This window comes from Notothenia rossii, assembly GCF_949606895.1.
Source record: "Notothenia rossii genome assembly, chromosome: 9".
NCBI lineage: Eukaryota > Metazoa > Chordata > Actinopteri > Perciformes > Nototheniidae > Notothenia > Notothenia rossii.
Genome location: NC_136907.1, coordinates 67325128 through 67346966, shown reverse-complemented (window position 1 = coordinate 67346966; position 21839 = coordinate 67325128). Strand labels below are relative to the sequence as shown.

At 38.4% G+C, this 21839-nt stretch overlaps 2 protein-coding genes across 2 annotated transcripts in view; one reads left to right on the top strand and one right to left on the bottom strand.

The window, feature by feature from the left end:
- The window catches only part of pth1r (parathyroid hormone 1 receptor), a 44058-nt gene extending 37856 nt beyond the window's left edge, over nucleotides 1–6202 (top strand). Inside the window, exons 8-13 of the mRNA XM_079650083.1 lie at nucleotides 105–165; nucleotides 1296–1362; nucleotides 1501–1595; nucleotides 2011–2152; nucleotides 2485–2526; nucleotides 2615–6202. Of these exons, the coding sequence (XP_079506209.1) occupies nucleotides 105–165; nucleotides 1296–1362; nucleotides 1501–1595; nucleotides 2011–2152; nucleotides 2485–2526; nucleotides 2615–2977 (770 nt within the window). The 3' untranslated portion in view covers nucleotides 2978–6202. The remainder of the gene's footprint in view (nucleotides 1–104; nucleotides 166–1295; nucleotides 1363–1500; nucleotides 1596–2010; nucleotides 2153–2484; nucleotides 2527–2614) is intronic.
- A 146-nt stretch (nucleotides 6203–6348) lies between these two features.
- On the bottom strand, nucleotides 6349–16755 carry tmie (transmembrane inner ear). The gene is made up of 4 exons (XM_079648544.1): nucleotides 16094–16755; nucleotides 13710–13827; nucleotides 12781–12930; nucleotides 6349–6716 (listed from the first exon to the last, which is right to left on the bottom strand). Exons 1-4 carry the CDS (start codon nucleotides 16196–16198, stop codon nucleotides 6388–6390), a joined length of 702 nt encoding a protein of 233 aa, XP_079504670.1. The 5' UTR covers nucleotides 16199–16755; the 3' UTR covers nucleotides 6349–6387.
- Nucleotides 16756–21839: the final 5084 nt, after the last annotated feature.

The window sequence follows — 21839 nt, the reverse complement described above, 5'->3', positions numbered from 1 at the left end:
AATGGATTTCTTAAAGACTTTTTGAGATTATTTTATATATATATATATTATAGTAATGGCTATTTTATCACAACATCTTTAATTGGTTTGATTGTATTTCTCAGGAGTACCAGCTATGGTTGTGACAGTTTGGGCAACTATGAGAGCCACGTTTGCAGACACAGAGTAAGTGATTTGTAAAAACATAAATACATATTGTCTTAGTAAATTTAAATAAAGAGAGAATTACATTTCGCCTCAGTAGTTTTACTTCGCTAATCAGATGTGGGATCTGCGGAAATTCTCCTTCAACAGATTTGCATATCCAGATAAGGCTGTAACAACAACATATCTAAGGTTCAAGATGACAAGTCTAAAAATATCGCATTCTTCAAAGATTCTGATTACCGAGTACACCATATACTTGTGTAGTCAAGCTTGAGGACAGTTTAAAAAGCTGTGAAGAATTAAAGTGGAGAGAATACCTTCAGAGAATACTGCCTTAAACCAACTTTGAGGGCCGTGGACCCCCCTCTTACTGACTATCTGTAGTCTCCACATTGGTCCTGGACCACAGTCAAACACGAAGGACCATGAAGGACCATGGAGCTGAGAGCTTACGGCTAAGCTGGTATCCGGCTGATGTCCAGCACATATTTCACTTTTCATTCAGCAGGAGAGCAGCTCCTTGCCACGCATTTTGGGCAGGAAAACAAACTAAGCATGATAGTAACCAAAGCTGTAGTAAATTATTTGGGATGTAATAAGCATTTGGCTGAAAATCAAACCTATTTACAGCGGACCACACTGGTAATACTGACCCACTGTCAACATTTTTACCCAGTTCTGTGATATTTGCCCCAAAAGGACAAGAAAATCATGTGGTTCACAAACAGGACAGTGCCCTACTTGGTAGCTTTAGGAAAAATTAACAATATTGTATACCGACTGAAGCGTAAGGTTTTTCTATTTCAAAGGAATACTAAAAAGCATTTTCAGAAGTACGAAAGCCTTTGAAACATAAGGGGGCTTGATGTGAAGCCCAGGGGTTATGAATCAATTCAGTAGGAAGGAAATGACTCAAATTAATTTCTCAGTGGTTTTATATGATACTTATACCAAATCAATTTGAGAGATGGGGGAAGATAGAGCAAATATGGTGTGTAAATCTCCGTCTTAATCCTATGATTTTATGAAATGATGGAAGTGATAATCAGAGACACCGCTGGTGACCTAAGGGATCCTGGATTATCACAGCTAGCAGCGAGATCCTCACTCATCTTTTGCTGATCCTTATGTTGTTTTTTCTACTGCAGGTGTTGGGACTTAAGTGCAGGCAATTTGAAATGGATATACCAAGTGCCAATCCTGGCAGCTATAGTGGTAAGTACATGCTCACTGCTTGCACCTCTCGCCTGCTGAGCAGTAAATAACACCTATGGCATAAAAGTTGTTGGATAACATCTCATTATGTTTATAATTACACTAACTGATATCATTATGTTCCTATTTTCGCTTCAGGTCAATTTTATGTTATTTCTGAACATCATCAGAGTCTTGGCAACTAAACTACGAGAAACAAATGCTGGCAGGTGTGACACCAGGCAACAGTACAGGTACTGAGACAAGATATACAAGACTGGCTGCTCCTCTTCATTCATCAAATGTATGGATCACGGTCAGCGTAATAAAACCATGAATGTATTTACTCTTACTTCATCAGGCCACATGTTCAAAATTGAACCAAAGTAAGGCTGAATTTGTTATCGACTAGTCAGTCAGAACTCCTTGCATTTAATTGATTTTGGCTTCAAATGGTTGCTAAGTGTGGAAAAGGCCTTTCACAATATTCAAGGTTATGTCTTTCAATAGCTCACACTTGAGCTGCAAACAGAATTCTTTTTGCATCAGCCTTCTTTTAAACTACTCAGAATTGTTGTTTTCTGTTTCTGTTTTAACTCTTTAATCTGCAGATGGTTTGGCACACTATGTAGTATTTTGTTAAGTTTGTCTGTTTTCTTACTGTTACAGAAAACTGTTGAAGTCCACGATGGTGTTGATGCCTCTCTTCGGTGTCCACTACATCATATTCCATGCCATGCCGTATACAGAGGTGTCTGGAGTTCCCTGGCTGATACAGATGCACTATGAGATGCTGTTCAACTCCTTCCAAGTAAAGTTTCTGAAATTTCAGAAAATGTTAATTTAGCTCTAAGGGTCCCAATAAATATTAATGTATCCTTTCAAGTTGAACAAATGTGATCTGATCATGTTTGGTAATGGTTAATGCATCGTTATCATTAAAAAACCAGACCCTGTCAGATAACTGCTTACTTTTAAGATGTTTGGTTGTAGTTAGATTTCAATTTAGATAAAGAGGAAGAGAGGGATGGCTTGGCTTATGATTAGAAATGCCATGCAAAATATCAAATTATACAGCTTAAATGTCATGTTGTTAAGCGGGTAGTCTGTATATTCATGAAATCATTCTCTTCTCTTTTCCAGGGATTCCTAGTTGCAATTATATACTGCTTTTGTAATGGGGAGGTAAGAACTCAGTTTGGCATCTTACACAACGAGTTCCTGCATGATTTTTAAGCTCCTACATGACTGAGTGACTTCTTTCTGATCTCAGGTGCAAGCTGAGATCAAAAAGTCGTGGAGCAGGAGGACTTTGGCCCTGGACTTCAAAAGGAAAGCTCGGAGCGGCAGCAACACTTACAGCTATGGTCCGATGGTGTCACACACCAGTGTTACCAACGTCACTGCCAGAGGACCGCTGGCCCTTCACCTCACCACCAGGCTGGGGCCGGTGCCTGTTAACGGGCACAGGAACCTGCCTGGGTACGTGAAGAACGGCTCTGTCTCTGAGAACTCTTTACCCTCGTCAGGACAGGAGCTTCACATTCCTGATGAGGAGCATTCGGCTCATACTCGGCCCTGCGAGAACGAGAAACCCTCACCTGTGGTGGAGGAGGAGAGGGAGACAGTCATGTGACCTCCCTGGTAGGGATGAAAACTGGAAGAAAACAAATGAAATCAGTCTCAGGGGGTCTGAAGGGGACGACTGCGTGTATCAACACTGACAGTTTTTTCTGCTTTGAATCAAGTCAGGACGTTCCCGACAGATGAGGTTCGAGGCATAAGGGTGTATCACTTTTATGTGCTGGGCCACCTTCATTTGAAAGGTGATGGAAAAACACTCAACTCTGTCGCCAACCACCTGCCACATTGAATGTGTAGAAGGATGAAAACAGACTGTTGTTTCGTTTTCACTGCCATGACTGGGGTCAAATAGAGTGCAGTACTTGCCAGGAAAAGCCTTAACCACCGGTGTAAAACCAGGTGGATTTTGAGTGTACTTAGTGACACATGCATGCATGATTACATCAGTGTGATCAGACTAAGTAGGTGTAGGGTGAGCTAAAAAATGTTAATGCTACTATTTTTTGAGGCATCTTTTCTCGCTTTCTGGCATGGTATCTCATTAGTTGTGCGTAGACATGAATCCACTTCAGTGTAAAAGGGAAGGTACTCAGGTAATTGAAGCCCTCTTTTGTTGATCAGCTATTTGTATACTTTTAAAGTGGTGTATTGTCATGGTCAGCATTTCTCCAGGGGTGTTGGTGTGTTATATAAAGCTGTTCAATATATATTTAACATGTTGTATGATTTCAGATGTTTAGAAAAACCCAGTATTCACAGACAGATTAACAGACACAAACAGATTTTGACGAGTTCAAATGAATGTTTCATATTCAAAGTTTCTACAAGGTTACCCCTCCGTCACACAAACGCACAACATAATGCTACACACAGTGAGAATATCTCTTTGAAGACAGTCTCTTTCCTTAGCCTCAGATACAGAGTTAGTTGAGGTAAAAACTTAATTAAAAGGTATCATGTTATGTTCCCACACAGTTTTCAAAAGACAGGACCCCCTTTAAAAACACAGTGCGCAGGAAGCAGTCCTATATTTCAGAGGAATGTTAATTAAATGAGGATTCCAAGAAAACCTCAAATTCCACAAGATTTCCAAGAGTGACATTTTTGGTGGAAATGAAGGAAAACTCAGAAATGAATAACACACAGTTATTTGTACAGATGGTCCAGTGGTATGCTGCTTTTTGATGTGTACAGTATATACAAGTCACAATGTTTACAAAGATCAGAAATGCATTCTAATTGTGAGCTAATAGTGTTCATGTGTATTGTTATAAAGCTATATGTTTTAATGGTTTTTTTTATCATGTTTGTTTACGGAATGTTTGCAATATTAGATAATGTATATATTTCTAAACAAAACAGCCGAATATATTTACAGGTGACGAATGGCATTCAAACAAAGTAAGCATTCTGCAAGACATTTTAAACTCCATAATTTGTAATTTATCGCACTTAATCTGCATGAAATGCTGGTTAAGAAAACATTATCTGTTAAACCAAAGAGAAAAGGAATGAAACGCTGACAGAGAAAGGGTATTTTAAAGTGTTTGTTTGTTTGTTCATCATCCATATTGTTTACACTGACCAAAACGTCTTAAAACCACCCCCTATCATAAAAAGGATGCTACTGGTAGGTAGATAGAAATACAGAAATAAAGCCCCCACAAAGATTGAGTTTTCGTTTAAAATGTTCAAATGTAAATAGCATTAAGACAAATGAGAAAACAATTTGAAACACTCCGTAGACAACACAATCATTAATATTTAAGGCAGTTGTGTTGCCCTACTTGGAATGGCGTCTCAAGTGTCATATATCACTGTTTGGTTATCTGTCTGATGGAGTTGTGAGAGTCTTACCTCACATTACTTACTTTATGTGACCAAAGCTAATATTGTACGCAGTATTTTTTCTCACATTTCTTTAAATCCTAGAGTCATGAACTTCAAGCTCTCTTGTCCCTCCTGCTTCTTTGTTGTTTTGATGACTTCACACTGACTGAATCGTGTTCTCAATTGTGTTCCACCAAAGAGGTTTGCTTTGAGGCTGGTTTAAAATGTTTAAAGCATGACCAGCTCTTACCTCCTATACTAGTCTATCCATCCAGAGTTACAATGCATCCAAAAAAAAAAAAAAAAATTAAAGTAATTTGTATTTAATAAATGAATCGGATATCTTTACAAACTTTTCCCACCCCCCTTTTTAAAAAAAATACTTTTAAAAGGCTGGTTATCACCTTTGTTTCCTTATTTCAACAAATCCCATAAAGATACCAAAACAAATAGAGAACTGACACACAGAAAGTCTAATATAACTATTCCTCTGCGTCATACATGTCTATTATTGCCCACCAAATGAGTAACAATCAGCAGCTGAAAATAATCCCTCACAATGCACTATTTACACAATCCTGAATAATGATACCTTGAAGCTAAATAGCCCTGCTTTTTATATTACTTAAAAAATGAATCTACATATCAGTAACCTCAATATAGAAGAATATACAAGAACCAATGATAAGCAGAGGAATTCTAGGAAGCGGGTTTCTTATCTTTCTAGATCTTAAACATTTCCATGGGGATTGGTCATTGGAGTGAGACCTTTGTCTCTCGATAATACAGTATTTTAAAGATCTACATTTCTTCATATTTAACTAACTTCTTTTAGCTGGTATGTATTGCATCGCTGACAATTCTGGAAACCTTTTCTGAATTTATCCATACAGCTGTAAAATATTTTATTAAGGCGATTGTTCAATTTCAATCACACTTTCCACGTATTGCCAACGTGCAAGTAAACGTTATCTAACTTTTGTGTAAGACCGTATTTTTTATAGAAAAGGTGGATGGTATTGGAAAATAAATCTTTAAAAAAATGTGGATAATTATATTTGAGCACTTTAATACTCTATGATAAAGTAATTTGTTCTGATTGTATCATGTAAAATGATTGTGTTTTGGAATCAAGTGTACGATAAGGCCAATCATCACAGAGCTAATGTTGTATTTCATTGTTTTAAGATACCTCTCAAGGAAGTATATCAATTGTGTGGTTGTTTTTTTATTTATCTCGTGCCGAAATGTACTCAGTGCAGTCAACATTGGTCTTCATGCTTTAAATATAGTATGTGGGCAGTGTTGTGCATTTTCGCCTTCTCATCACTCTGTAGTGATTTGGGCACGTTGTATATATCAGTGTAAAATTGGATTAAAATAGTAAAGTGTTTTTCTGTTCTATAATGTTCATCAGTGAATTGTGAATAAAATAATAAATCTGTAATTTTACTGTACAGAGATTCCTGCAACTTTCATTATTCTGAAGTAGACAAACAAGGCATGTTCTTATATATAAGATTTTTGTTTATTTCAAATATAATATACAAATGTCGTCTTAGAAAAAAAAGTGTGCAAAATGCGTGAAGTGACAAATATGAAATAATCATTTCTGTCCTGTGAAGGCAGAGATCACTTCTGAGATTTTTTGGCTCCACCTTTAGCTCCTGCTTTTCCTCCTTTTTCTCCTTTGCCTCCCTTTTCTCCTTTGTCTCCTTTGCCTCCCTTTTGTCCTTTGTCTCCCTTCTCTCCAGATTTCTTTCCTTTCCCATCACCAGCTTCTTTCTTGGATTCTCCCTTTTCACCTTTTTCACCCTTCTTTGTTGACGGATCCTTTTCATCTTTCCCCCCTTTAGCAGCCTTGCCATCCTTCTTTCCCTCCTTGGTCTTCTTATCTCCTTTATCCGCATCCACTTTGCCGGAAACGGTTGTCACCTCCTCTTTTTCTTCTACTTTCGCAGCTGTGGAAAACAAAAGAAAATCATTAAGGTATCATCTGGGTCCTGCCTGAAACGCTAAGTGGGAGGCAGATTTTAATCCAACTGAATGTGGAGCTAATTAGGATGCATTTAATTAATTTGCATCTGTTTCTATCTGTACTACTAAGCATGGTCTATTTATTTCTTAAATTGGATTGTTTGACGTAATTTCTCAGTGAGGAATTACACTAAAGTTTACTATCTGTTTTGTGTGAGTTACAGAGAACGTTTTTTTTGTTATTATTTATGAGGACGTATCATCGCTAACAGAGCTAGTGAGGATGAGTATCTTGGTTATAAGATAATATTTAATTTAATATTTACAACATTACATTTTACATTACATTACATTGATTTAAGCTGATGCTTTTATCCAAAGCGACTTACAATAAGTGCGTTCGACCAACAAAATACAAACTTGAAGAAAACAGAATCATATAAGTACATCAGGTTTCATAGAGCTAAAACAATTCAAGTGCTACTCAACTGGCTTTAGATAAGCCAGTCCTTTGTTAGTATACAAGTGCTTTGTTAGTAATTGTATTGCGCGAAGTGCTCATTCCATTTTGGAGCCAGGATAGCAAACCCACGTGTTTTTGCTGATGGGAACTTGGGTCAACCTCGTAGTGCGGGTGCAGCGAGCCGTTTGGCTGATGCAGAGCGGAGTGCACGCGCTGGGGTGTACGGTTTAACCATGTCCTGGAGGTAGGAAGGGCCAGATCCATTCACAGCATGGTACGCAAGTACCATTGTCTTGAAGTGGATTCTAGCAGTTACTTGAAGCCAGTGTAGGGAGCGGAGGAGCGGTGTGGTGTGGGAACATTTTGGAAGGTTGAAGACCAGACGAGCAACAACAGAACAGAATACCAGTTCCAGACTTTAAAGAATAGTTTGACCTTTTCAGTAATATGTTGCTTTTTAAAAGTTTGATGAGACGATGGTTACCACACTAATGTCTGTTTGAAGCTACCGCTAGTAGTATGTTAGCTTAGCATAAAGACTATAGAGAACAGTCAACCGAGCTTTGTCCAGATGTTACAAAATCTGCCTAAAACATCCCTAAAGCTTATTAAGAAGATATCACTTGTTTGTTTTTGTACACAATTCTGGTTAAAAGGACATGAAGAGTATAATAAACAGAAGAAACAGTAACGACAAGACTAGGTTTTCTGCTCCTGAAGAGCAATAGTTCATCACATAACTTTACCTCACCTTTTGTATAAATGAGCAAAAACATTTTAGTGAGCTCTTAGTGTCTCCCCCTTTTCCTAGACTTTTTGCCGAGCGAAACTTGGTTGCAGTTACATTTTTAACAGACGGATAAAAGAGTTGTTTTGAAGTTTACATCATCCTTATAAAGAAGGCCATTAGGCATATTTTCCAAATAGGCCTATATATAATATATTGTAAAGTTCATAGATTGAGTCGGAAACAGGCTTCTAGTTATTAGGCTTTAATAACTCTTATTTTCTTTGAAGATCACAGGTACAGATATGACTTGCAGGTTCAACCTCACACTCTCTTAAGCTCTCACACACACACCTTTATAACCCAGACTACGTCACTACTTCCCGCCCTCCCCCGTCTGCTCCCCCAACCACAGGCCCGCCCTCAACCAGTATCCCGGTACAGCTCTATGATTGGCAGAGAGACGGGGAATACCTGAGTGACACCCTCAGCATCCTATCAGAGTCGCTACAATATTTTATAATAAAAAAGTTAACATAAACTATAGATGGATATTTTCCATGACTGACACTGCATATTCTTTGTGCAAATACACCCAAACGCATACATTCATACATGCAAAGATATTTGTCTGCATGTGGAGATAGTACATGTTCGAAGGCTGTTTGGCTTAAGATGCAGAGCCTGTAGCTTCTTATTTTGATACATTTTGCCATGTCTCATTTGTTTGTAAACATATTCAAATAAATAAATCAAGTCATTGACAAAAATTCTAAGGTTTTCACTCCTAATTAATTTTTCGTTAACATTATAGCCAAAATGCCCACAGCATTCTCTTTCAGGAATCACTTTCGACAGACCACCTTTCCACATGAAAGATGCACCTCTCAAATAAAGCTGACACCGAGCTAACAGGGTCCGACCGACCCCCTAAAATATATGAAACAGCCTTAGGCAGGAACGAACTAATTACATTTTATATTGAAAGAAACAAAGGTGTGATTTTACACTTCAGCAACTATTGTTTAAAAACTGTGAAAATTGCCCAAAGGACCGGCTCCAGTCGGGGCCAAACTTTTTTCTTGGACTCTTTTTTCCAAGAGCCAAGCAAACATTTCTTAGGTGCTCTACAAATGCTGCAGAGACACTGGATACACAAACGCAGGCCAAGAAACCAAATGACAAACACACACCAAATGTCAAACTTTGCCAGAGGGGTCAGAGTAAACCTGAAATTATTTTGGTCCTGTGTTTCCCTGTGTTGGGTTAATCTAGTTGTCTTAGAATAATCAACCAACCATCAGAATGTTTGTGAATAGATGTCTTTGTGTCTACAAATCTTATCCTCGGGCATTTCTCCTCCGCTCATGAGCTCTTTTTTGTTGCCCTGTTTCTTTATATAGCCTACCAGTCAGATTTAGACACAACTCGGAGGGATGAGGCAACGGGTTATAGAGTGGGTTGGTGATGGGAAAACGAAGAGCTGTAATTAAATGTCAGAACTTGACATTGTTTGACATCCACATTGTTCTAATTTCGGTCAAACTTTGAGTGCTGGTGCCATGAGTTTCCATACTGTGTGTAGTAGAGGAATACATAAAGGTTAACATTGCCCTCTACAAAAGGCCTTGAACCTCACAGCACCTTTAAATGTTTAAAGTTCAGCTCAGATACTGCTGGTAGAATCTTTTTAAAACCTGGGGGCACAGGGCATTGTGACATTGTGACATTTCAAGGAAATCCCAGCTCAGTCTTACTGACAAAATTGTAAATGTAAACAGAAGGGATGCTTCTGCTAGCAACAAGCTGTCTTACTTATATAACAAATATTTCAAACAAATATGGTTTTCCTCCTGAGGAACAAAGCAGGACTTGTAACTAGACCAAATTCCTTTTCACAAGTCCGTCACTCATCAGTTGGTGTGCGATGAACCTTAAACGACCTTCTGTCCATTCAGAGCTATAGCAGACAGATGTTTCAGAAAAGGTGTTTGAGTTGTTAAAAACAACAGCTGAGACTGTTCGGCTATAATAAGAACTTCTTCCTTTTCAGCCACTTGAAATCATGCAATTTGAACTGTGAACCAGCAGGTCTGGTGGGAGTTGATGGCAGATAAGGGAAGGTAGTAAAAAGGAGGGATTGATTCGCAGCTCTGGCTTTTTCTCCTTTGTATTTAATGCTTGTGAGGAGAAGGGGGCTGTTAGACAGAGAATAAGCCTGTGTGGCTTCCTTCTCTGTATACCCTGGGCAGCAACACATATTGGCCCTTAAATTGGTTAGCTTTCATTTCTCCTACTTTGTTCCAGATGCTCTTGACAGCCAGGTAAGAATGTGGAAAACAAAGTTCAGAGAAATTGTTAATGGGAAATGTCACATATCTGAATGGTGCAAAAACAAAGGATGTTTTTTCTGCACACCCTTTATCAGATTTTACTACTGTTTTGTGTGAAAAAATGTATTCATGCATACATCCCATAGATAAGAGTGGGCATTTTTTTAAACCTCATTTGTCACACAAATTATCTGCTTTATTTAGTTTTTTTCGTTCTGATTGCTCTGGTTTGCCTAAGTGCGCTCTGCTTTGCATAATCAAGCCCTCTTTTAAAAAGAAGAAAAAAAGAAAAAGACTTCTGATTATGAATTTCATTTTATTATTTTTTATGTGCTCGTCTGGTTTGTCAGATATTATTGCATATGTATTTCCCGTGTACTTTAAGCATGACATAATCACTTATGCAGTTTGCATCTTTGCATTAGATTTCTATTTCCCTCATCCTTAGTTAATGCAGAGGCAACATTACAATATGGTTAGTTTGGAGTTCATGGTTGAGAACAGATAGCAAATATGTTCATCCTTATTATGTGTTAATAATAAAGGCCTCCCCTCTCCCAGAGGCGCACGGTTGATTAGTTTAATTAGTTTAATTAGTTATAGAGTTACAAAAAATAATTTAATCCAATGCGTATTATATCATCTCCTCAGACTACACTATTGCAGATATATGAATGCTCTCACCACAGTAGGTTTAGCATGCGCACCCCCCACCCTCTAAGGCAGATCTTGTTTGACACAGTTATCATGCAAGAAAAACTTCTTGACAGCTCAATGCTTTCCCTTCCACCTTTAACGACTCAAAAACCATTGAATGTATTTTTGCACATGAATGCGTAACATATCAACCCGAGGAACAGACAGACGTCAGTCCTATATTTGTCACATTTCTTACTGTAACCTGAAAAAAACCCAGCTAAGCAGCTAAGATGTCTGAGATGTATAAACAAGGCAACACATAATATTCCTGAGAAATAGGGAGAGAGAAAAAAAGAGAAAGGAGAAGTAAAGACCAGAACATTACAAGACAGATGAGGCCGATGTCGCTGACACCAATGATCATATAATTAACACAGATGGATGTTGTGTGAGTGATTTGCTTTATTCAAAGCTAAACCAAAAGAGAGCAACCAGGCAGGTTGGAAGACAGAAATACACAGAGCACAGACATCATGCTGCATGCATTACCATTTTCACAGCTTACAGTAATAGTAATTTTCCATACTCAAAGTGATATGCTCTGAACATTTCCACTCAAATATTAATGAAGCAGCGTGTAATCTATATGAAACACATCTTTTAAAATAGAAAGACTTAAAAAATACAAAAGTCTAAACTGCAAATGTGTAACCTAATTTGCAAAAGCATGACAATCTCTGTTTTGTAGTCAAAGTTAAAGATGTCATTTCTTCTGCACATACGGAGTTACTGCTGCTGCAGTACTCCACCACAAAGCAACATTTGCAAAGTTCAAACTCTATGTTCTGGCTATAGATTTCTAAAGTGATGTGGTTGAATGAGTTACTTGTTTGCCTGAATTTCTCTTGCAAGATACGGAAAATAGCATTTAGGAAGACCAGATGGATGTGTGTTGCATGAAGGGGACTTTTAGAGTGGATACTTTCATATGCACCATTTACTTTAAAGTCACTTAGCCAAGAGAAAAGTCTGCAGGAAGATAAGGGAAAAAGAAGAAGAGGGAAACATTCATCCTGTCTCTGGCAAGGTGAGAGAGCCGGGTTGCTCCTCGCTGACTCTAACTATTGAGAGCTGGCTGCCGGTGGCACTTTGAGTTTGGACCTGCTCAGAGACTGTCTGAACTGCAGATGCATCTGGGACAGCTGGAAGAAGAGAAGAGAAGGAAAGAGAAAAGAAGAAGAGAGAAGAGGAGAGGAGAGGAGAGGAGAGGAGAGGAGAGGAGAGGAGAGGAGAGGAGAGGAGAGGAACTTTAATTCAACACAGCACAGATAATTGAAACAAGTGCAGCAAGTTGTGAGGTGAGAAGAAGACACAGTGAAAAAGTGAAAAGAAATTAAAGTTAACAGATGTTTTTTTATAGATAGAAAAGCTATCCAGGTAGCCTTAACATCAAAATGAGCAAAGAGTCTTGCAAGACCTTTGGGTTGAAAGATAAACAGTGTTCATAAAAACACGTCTCTTCTCATAAATAGAAACCAAGGTCCAGAGCTTAACAAACAAATAATTGTTAATCCTGTTTTCCACGCCTCTACAGTGTGCTTTTGTGCAAAGCAATCATACTGGCTCAAGGGGGCATTACGTATATACAATGTGGTTTATTATTGTTACAGGGCAACAATGTATGATACAGTCTTATTTATTTTTACTTAATTTTCTTATTCTACTTATTTTATTAGGTGCCACAGGCAATTGAAGTTTCAATAAGCAGCTTCAAACCGTGGCAGGATAAAAAAAACAGTTAGAACCATTTCAGGAAATAGCTTTTGTATTGTGGCTTGTTAATATGACCCATTTATATTGGAAATATATTATAGAAAGGTACTTACATCCTGGGATCTCAGTCAGCTCATTAAGAGGTGGCACTGTCTCTAATGTGTTGGCGTATTTCTTGGCGGCCTGTCTTTGCACATTTCGTGCTTCTATTTCCTTTTTGGTTCTTGGAATTCGACATTTGAATATACAACACAGAGTGATGACTGAAAAAGAGAGAGAAAGAGGGCGGGGGGACAAAATAAATTCATTAGGAGAGTCTTAACAATTTCAACATCCTATCTGATGATAGGTTTAGGTGTTTTTCTGTCACTTGAATACATCTGAAAATGATCATGACTTTCACAATTGTGTTTTATAGTGAAATATCTCAACAACTGTTGGGTAGATTTGATATCAATGTTTGGTTCATTTCAATGGCTGATAATTAAAGTTTGAGTAAGCACCATTAGCAGGTCAAATATTTGTATTTGTTTCATTCACACCCGCAAAACAAATGTTGTGCAAAAGATAGTCAACATTACCATTGTGCGCATGTGAACGTGATAAACTAAAGATTCACAAAGCTTTACACGTCTGCAGACCTGATAAAAATGCTAATGTTAGTCCTTTGCGATCGATTCAATTCAGAGATGTCAAATACCTAGCCAATCAAATCAAAGCTACCTGCATGGCTTGATCTCACTAGAATAATGTAACTTATAGGAAAGTGTCTAACATATAACGTATGCCAATTCCACATTGCATAACAGTGCAAGTATGTTCTCTTTCCTTAGTTGCTGCTAGTGTGACTCGCTGCTGGAAACCCCCTGCCTTTCCTGAAAAATATCTGGATCATTACTTATCAGATTGTGCTTGATGATCACACTGAGGCAGATAATTGCATGCATCGACATTTTTGGCCTGCAGTTATTTCCCAAGTTTTCAGTCTACTTGAAGAATAGTTTGTGGAGGTTTAAAAATATATTTCAAGAGGTATACTAACTTATTGCTAAAACAAACACGGAAAAGATGGCAATGACCTGCCATAACCGCAGCCCCCAGAAAACAACAGACTCTGAGGTGATGGGGTCCGGCTTCTTCGGAGGATCTGTGGGCAAAAGCTGTGGAAAAAGAGACACAGATTTTTTGAGTTTCTTCATCTGCCCCTTACACATAAACCTTTGTTGGCCTATTTCTGTAAGGGACAATTCCATGATTTGATACTACATAGTTGACATAGTCATCACATTTATTTTATTTCTAACATTTTTTTCAAAACATTAGCAACAAAAAGGTGAGAAGATCTTCAGCATCTATTCAGCCTCTCAACTTTCCCTGTGGTCTTTGAACAAAGTTCAGTTTGCGTGTGTGTGTGTGTGTGTGTGTGTGTGTGTGTGTGTGTGTGTGTGTGTGTGTGTGTGTGTGTGTGTGTGTGTGTGTGTGTGTGTGTGTGTGTGTGTGTGGGGGGGTGTGTGTGTGTGTGTGTGTGTGTGTGTGTGTGTGTGTGTGTGTGTGTGTGTGTGTGTGTGTGTGTGTGTGTGTGTGTGTGTGTGTGTGTGTGTGTGTGTGTGTTGGAGCCAGCAGACAATTTGTTCGTTGATATAATCATTGTGAGGAGTTCACCCTATCCTGTACTGTATATCGATCCCTTGATTGGATGATACAAGGTTGCTTTGGAAACTCTACACTTTAGTCCATAAACATACAGCAATGTATCAGCTAACACTTATTACAATTGCTGCCTTTACTGATAACACCATTATGTGCTGAAACAAAAAATAATAATCTGAGAATAGCCTGTCACAGTGGTGGAGCAAACCCTTAGGGACTGAGGCTCTGCAAAAGGATAAGAAATTAAAAGGAACTATTTTGCTTTGGTAGAAATACAGTAAAAATAAAAACACTATTTATGTGTGTTTAATGTAACATATATACTGTATACCTACACAGTATATACATACAGTATAGCAAGAAACCATTTGCATGTAAATGTTGACCATATGTTTCAAAATTACGGAGAGAAAACATTGCAATCACACGGAAGTATTGTCTTGACGCATTGAGGACAACTTCACCAAATATCAGCAGATTTTACAAAGAGCTTTGTTTTTGCACCGTTTCCAACATTTCCATGTGCATTTTCCTTGGTGCCATGTGAGACTCCAAGCAAGAAATGGGCAAAATGAAACATTTTCAACCAGTTTTTGATGTTTGTCAGACCTGATGGCTTCAGCTAGACAACATGTGACATGTGACAGCACAGTGTGTCTTCAGGGCCTCTGTGTGTCTGCTGAGGAGGACACAAGAAGGACTGTGAACTTGAAATAAGAAACTGCACGAAAAAATGATCTGAATGACTTTACACTCGTGTTTTTCCAACTCTCACAGAAGGATTAGCCTTGATGGGGATATTTGGAGCTTCTCTTGAATAATAACAATTTTTGCATCAAGAACGATTATATAATGCTGAATCCTTTCCTCTGGGCCATCTTAGTGGATGGGATTAGAAGTTATAAGCCTCAAGTCTTCTGGTGGAATAAACAACACAAATTCAGAAGATTATTGACCTCAAATGACCTTTGTTTACCATTTCATACCCAAATGTATAACTAATTGTGTTGGATGGTTGGTTGGTTAGATCATTATATTCTTCCTCGATAGAGATGTTGCTTTGTTTTTTAAGAAGATCCTTATCGAGGAAGGTTAATATAATAGAATGGAGGATTAATATCTAAAAATGGAAAAACCAGCATTGGGTTACAGGTCTAGTTATGTGTATTATAAAAAGACCAATTATAAAACATTGACTCACAGTAAGATTACTTTACTCTGGATATTTGCAATCGTGTGCCATGCTTACCACATTAAGATTATATTTCCTGAAGTGTCTATAGTTTGTTTCATTATACAGCCCCAGATTCTGGTTTACTTGAATACAATCTTATATATTAGACTCTTTTGTCAGTAATAATAATATAGTATTCTATATTTTGAGTCCTGTTTCTACATGGGCGAGTAGCCAAATTGTCTATTTTTCAGAGGCGGAATAATTTCATGGTTTGTTTGAAGTCAAATCATTGTAGTAGTCAAATTCTTTACAATGTAACCCCCTTCAAAACAACTTGTGGTAGCACAACTCGTTGTGTTTGCACCCATAAAAAAACACGTGTCTCGGCTATATGTAAGAGTATATAATGTATCAGGTTTCTACAAATGTTCCCTCTCTTTTCATCAATAACACAAGCAACCGCTCAGGCAACCAAACAACAAGTAGAAATGACATAAATCAAGCTAATAAACGGCAGACACCTGCACCCATCACAGAAAATCCTCAGGATAGTCCATCCTCAGAGGGGACCTGTGGAGGACACAGTATCAGGCTCTTACCTCAGGGTCCGGGACCTGGGAGAAGACGGAGGACAGACACTGAGACAGCAGCAGAGCGCCCCGCAGCAGGGGCTGAGATGGACATACAGGCTGATCCCCAAACATTCTCTCCCCCTCTTCCTCCCTGCAGCCACTCTGCCCCCTCTGTCCCTCTGCCTCTTCCTCTCTTCTTCTTTATCTCTGTCTGCCTGCCTGCGCTGGCGCCGTGGAGAGGACAGGACCACAATGGCCCTTTGGTGATTAATGGTGACTATGTTGCCGACGCCTTCCTCCCATCCACAGTTGTCTGCTGCACTGCTACTCTTATTTTTTGCCTTTCCTCCCCTCAACACTGCAGGAACACCAGACTGGCACACGCCACTGCAGGCAGCTGAAAACTGCTCCACTACTATGCAGGGAGCCAAGCCTGCAGTTGGGGTACATTAATTAATCAATAGCCCTGGTGTGGTTTACAGTCAGCTCATCCTGCCGGGGACAGGCCGTGTGCACAGTGTGGGGGGATGGGCGCTGGGCAGTGCAGTTAGCCATGAGGCTGGCCTGCGCAGGACATTGAAACAAATGGCTGTGAGCGTCATCATTTTTATTACCTTAGAAACTGGAGTGTGAAAATGCTCACAGCCTCCCCCCTTCTCTGTGGCAGAATATGTGCCAAGGTGCTGTAGAACAAGTGTTTCCAATATGACTAAGGAAAGAGCAAACAGGTCAAATGGTCATATGTGTTTGTGTAGTATGGGTGATGTTAACGTATGATGTTTCCAGAGATTGAAACAAATTTGAATTTAATATAAGATTCCTCAACCAGTTTCCAATTTAAAGTCAACGAGTTGTATTTAAAGATCATAAATAATAAGAAAGTATGTAACAAATTGCAGATCTGTTTATTATTTTTGATGTATCTTAAATGTTACAGGTTGTCCAGATAATAGGGGTAGCTCTAAATTGTTCGTACAATGCTGTATGTGGTTAAAAATACATAATTTTCTAATTCCGTGTTTTGCTTATAAATTATTTATCTATTACGCCAGACACAGCAGTGCACAAGATAGAATGACAATATTATGCTCTCTCTGAAAGGCCCCAAAACAAATTGAAATAGATTAAAGTGGTATATCTTATATAAAGTGATATTCCAGTAAAACTAAATTGTAATTTAAGCGTTTCACAAAAATGTGTATGCACCAGTTGCTTGTTTCTGGGTAAATGTTTCTATTTCTTTATAAGCCGCAAGAAGTTCTCTTCTTTTCACCTTACGAGTGTGTCTATGTACAGTTTGTGTGACCATGAATTACGTCACAATGATGTAAGATACAGTCACTAAACAATACAGATGTGTAGTTAAGGTCAAAATGAATATGAAAAACAATCGGAAGTGCCATCAAAAATGGCTCAAAATGGCGTCTTGACAGTGATACCGTCACAAGGTGATGGTTTAGCTCTATTAATGGGTAACTACCAAAGCCTGAGTAATATATATCTGTCCTTTAACTGATAAATGCTATATTTATCAGCTTTATGCCAACCTTGCAGGGCAGATAGTGTTTTCCCTCAAAACAGCATTTTGCTGCAGCTGGACATGCTTACGATGCTGAGTTTGGACCAACATTAATATCATGTTCTTTAAAAGTACAACCTGTCCATTTGAACAGATCATATTGCCAGGAGGTACTTTGGCACCAACCTCATCTCAACTTCTATTGTGAATTTAAAATCCAATTTTCAAACCCATACTATAATGGCCAGACTTGATACATGCCTGCAGATTTCAGTAAAATAACTGCATTCAACTGCCTGAAGCACCCTGTTGAGGCATGCATCAAGCATCATCCTCAGCACAGGTCTAAAAGGTGTATTATATAGTAATACATGGCCTTTTTTCATAATAGCACCATCGAGCCAACTTTACTTGGTCCTGGGTAAATCTTTAATTAACAGTGAAAATTGATCTTCTCTACACATATTAGACAATTTGGCTCACGCATTAATCACAAAACTTGGGCACTATACATTGTGTGAATTGATCCAGGAGAAATCACTTGACCATATGTAGCACACTTTAATCTGGCTTCTAAGGGTTTTGGTGATAATGGGAACCCTTATCCTCAGCCTTAGCCTCAGTCGGAAACAGCTCCCAGTGATTGGCTCTTGTCAGAGGTGTTGGATGCAATCACCACAACAGGACTATGGAATATAAAAGAGCCTGCTGTGTTGCTTGAATAAAGCTTAGGGTTTTGAATTTCTTGTCATTACATTATTTGAGAATAGATTCGGTTTTTGTAGCTTGGTTTGTCAAAGTTAACAATACAATAATAAGAGAGGTGTTAAAATAGTGTTCTGTCCTGGCATTTTATTTGTCTTCAATGGAGGTTTAAAGACATTAAGCATCCAATTTACCCCCTTTTGAAATTAGATGTCTATCCGTATTACGGCTACTTAATCATTTAAATGAAAATGATTGAGAATTGAGAATACATTATTTTATCATCATCACTAATGCTGTATTAAGAATTGTGTGGGAAATGTACACTGGCTAAATAGCTCAACATAATACAAATTATAAAAATGTACACCTAACAGATAAAACACAAGAAACGTTCAATAAAAAAAAATCTGCTCTAAAACAAGGAAATACATTCAGCAATTTGACATAAAATAAATGTTGATAAAGAAACCCAGAAAAGACAAGCAAATTTAGTCCAACACAACTCAAATTAATATTCTTCAATATGCACTCTTGCTTCTATCACATGAAGTTAGATACATGGAACTAAATAAACTAAACAGATTGAGATCTCTTTGCATTCTTAGTAAATGGATGTGTTGGTGAAGAATGGGTTAGGAGGATGTGTTGCATCTTCATGTATCAAACACTGAAGGTCAATTAACTTGTCTTATTGTAATACAGGAAGTCAAAAGGCCTGTAAGTGAGTGCTTGACATTTCCCTCCTATGGCCAAATGTTGAGCTGTATTCTGTGTGATAGAAGAGAGATGCGTGGAACAATTAACATCTGTTATCAGTATAGAGCAGGGGTGCCCAACCAGTCGATCGCAATCGATCGACCATTCGATTGCGGGGAGATTCCCAGTCGATCGCGAGATGTGTATAAAAATCATAGCCGTGGGAACATGTCAAATCAATCATCAAATGGGGGGTGCTGTGAGGATGACACCAGGGCCGGTTCTGACCAATTTGCTGCCCTAGGCAAGATTTTAGCTGGCAATGAAAAACCTCTACAAAAGACCACTACACTACAAACAGAGAAACGTATTAATATGGTGGTCAGGTTATATAAAAAGGCTTTAAATGTATTCAGTGTTGCATGAACACGTTTTAATTCGGGGGTGGACTTCACATCCTCTAGGGGGGTCCGGGGGTCCTCCCCCGGGAAGATTATTTTAACATTTTAAAGTGAAATGCTTAAATCTGGTGCACTTTGAGCCCCCAAACTAGAGACTGATCTAGGGGATACAACTCTAAAACACCCATATGAAAAAGATCGGTTTGCATTTTAATAATCAAATAAGTATGTGAACATATCCAATAACCTACCATGGCAAATAACAAATAAATGTAGGCTAACTTGTTTTATTTTTGTGGTTAATTTCTATCTTATTTTATCAGTTAACATTTATTTATTTCTTTATTTATGCATATTTTTAAATATCTCCAGTTTTAAACAATATTTTTGGTTTACTGTCCTATAGTATACATTGGAATGATTTCAAACCTGTTTCTATTTATCCTAATAATTATAAAGGAGTGCCTTGGAAATATTTGTTTACATAAATTGTGATCAAAACGTTTGAGACCCACTGAGATAACTTAGACTAAAGTGAACTATCTAAACACTCAGAGTCCTTTACCTCACTGAGCCTCTCAGTCTGACAGGAGAGCTCTCCCTCCAAATTATTGTAGAAACAGCTTCTTATATCCGTTAGCAACATTCCCCGCCGGTACCTGTGCACCCCCTCTTTCTATCTATCTATCTCTCTCTCTCTCACGCTGGCTGTGAGCTGCGGGCGCCTGATAAGCCAACATCCCCCGCTTTCATCACTTACAGCGCCCATCGTACGGGGCAAATGGAAAATGTAACCAGGGTGAAAAGGGTGTTACATTTACTTAATTATGAATGTTGTTACATCAAGGCTGAAAATACATTTTTTTGTATTATATTTGTATTTAATCTTGTGGAAGTGCAGATACCCTGTCCTCCACCAGGGGGTGCTGCAGCACCCTCAGCACCCCTACTTCCCACGGCCCTGCTAAAAATAGAACAACAATATTCTGTTTTATCGTTAATGTCCTATAACATAATCTTACTGTGCCAGAATAATGCACTTGAACGCATCAACGCTTTCTGATTGGCGTGACCCCATGTATCGGGGCGTGGCTGGTGGGCAGTGCGGCAGTGGGCACTAGTTTGCTGACGTTGTTCGTGACAACAGGAGTGACAGTCCGCACACACTAGATCACAATTATGGCAGAAGCAAAAGAGCCCAAAATATATAATTTTCACTCCGAGTGGGAGGATGATTATTTGTGTATCTATTCAAATTCAAAGTCCATCTGTCTCATCTGCAATGCGATGGTGGCTTTATCGAAGAAGGGTAATTTAGGAGCGGCATTTCAAAACATTGCACAAACGGAATTTCCTCCTAATTCTGCCCACGCTCCCAAAAGGTGAGGGAACTGAAAGGATAGCTAAATGCACAGCAGTCAATTTTCACAAGGCCCAACAACAAGAGCAAGGCTCCTACCATAGCATCTTATCGTGTCAGTCACATTCTTGCGAAACACATTAAGTCTTTCAAAGACGGCGAAGTTGTGAAAGAAGCATTCCTGGAGGCTGCCGACGCGCTTTTTGGGGACAGTAAAAATAACAGTAGCATTTCAATAATAAAAACTCAAGTTAGATACCGTTATTGATCAGCTGTACATTTTAGTTTGTTTGAACTTATTCATTATAATTATTGTACAAAATGGTATAAGAATGCAAACATTAAGATATGTTCTGTTTAAATCGATTATAGTCTATTATCAATTCAGGTTAAGAAACCCGTGTTGCTTGCATCCTATTTTAAAGGCATTTCTTTTTATACTCTACTAAAATGCAAAAAAAAAGAAAAGGGTTTGATTCTATTAATTTTGTTTTTTTTATTGCACTTTGGCAGCAGATTCCTGTGTAGCTTCAGATCTGAGTTGTCTTATTAGTAAGCCTAATTTATACTTTTGTAGCTTTACACCATTTTTATATAATGGCAAAGAAAGGATTCAGTGTATTTTCTTTTTTTTCCTGTGTCATATGTGGCAGCACTGTTCAATGTTTCTTGAAAACATTACCCACTGTAGTATGTGACGTGTGAATAAACTCCAACTCTGTATCAACAACACTGTTGTGTAGCCTCAGTTAAACACTTGTATGTGTGTAGATTAGAAATAGTTAAGACAAAGGATCTGCAGTATTTTATGAAGTATTAATCGTACAAAGGTCAGTTTTATACCAGTAGAAGTGTGTATTTACCTGGTAGTAAGCTGTCAGTAATGGCTCTCTATTTGGACTTGTATCTCAGCAGACAGGCAACTTTAAAAGTAGCTCTCGGTTCAAAAAAGGTTGGGCACCCCTGGTGTAGAGGAACATAAGGGTGGTAGAGCTGGCCTGTACATTTGTTTTATGTTATACAAGTATGTCCCACTTTCTATGTTTTTACAGAATAACAAATCAGTTATATAAGATAGATGCAGGAACA

What these genes read in the sequence shown, in the direction of transcription:
- tmie (XM_079648544.1), bottom strand. Translation starts at nt 16,198, where the DNA reads ATGTTTGGGGATCAGCCTGTATGTCCATCTCAGCCCCTGCTGCGGGGC. An exon ending in CCCAGGTCCCGGACCCTGAG is followed by an intron (nt 13,828 to 16,093) that starts GTAAGAGCCTGA and finishes CTTTTTCCACAG; the next exon opens with CTTTTGCCCACAGATCCTCC. An exon ending in CGTGTTTGTTTTAGCAATAA is followed by an intron (nt 12,931 to 13,709) that starts GTTAGTATACCT and finishes TCTCTTTTTCAG; the next exon opens with TCATCACTCTGTGTTGTATA.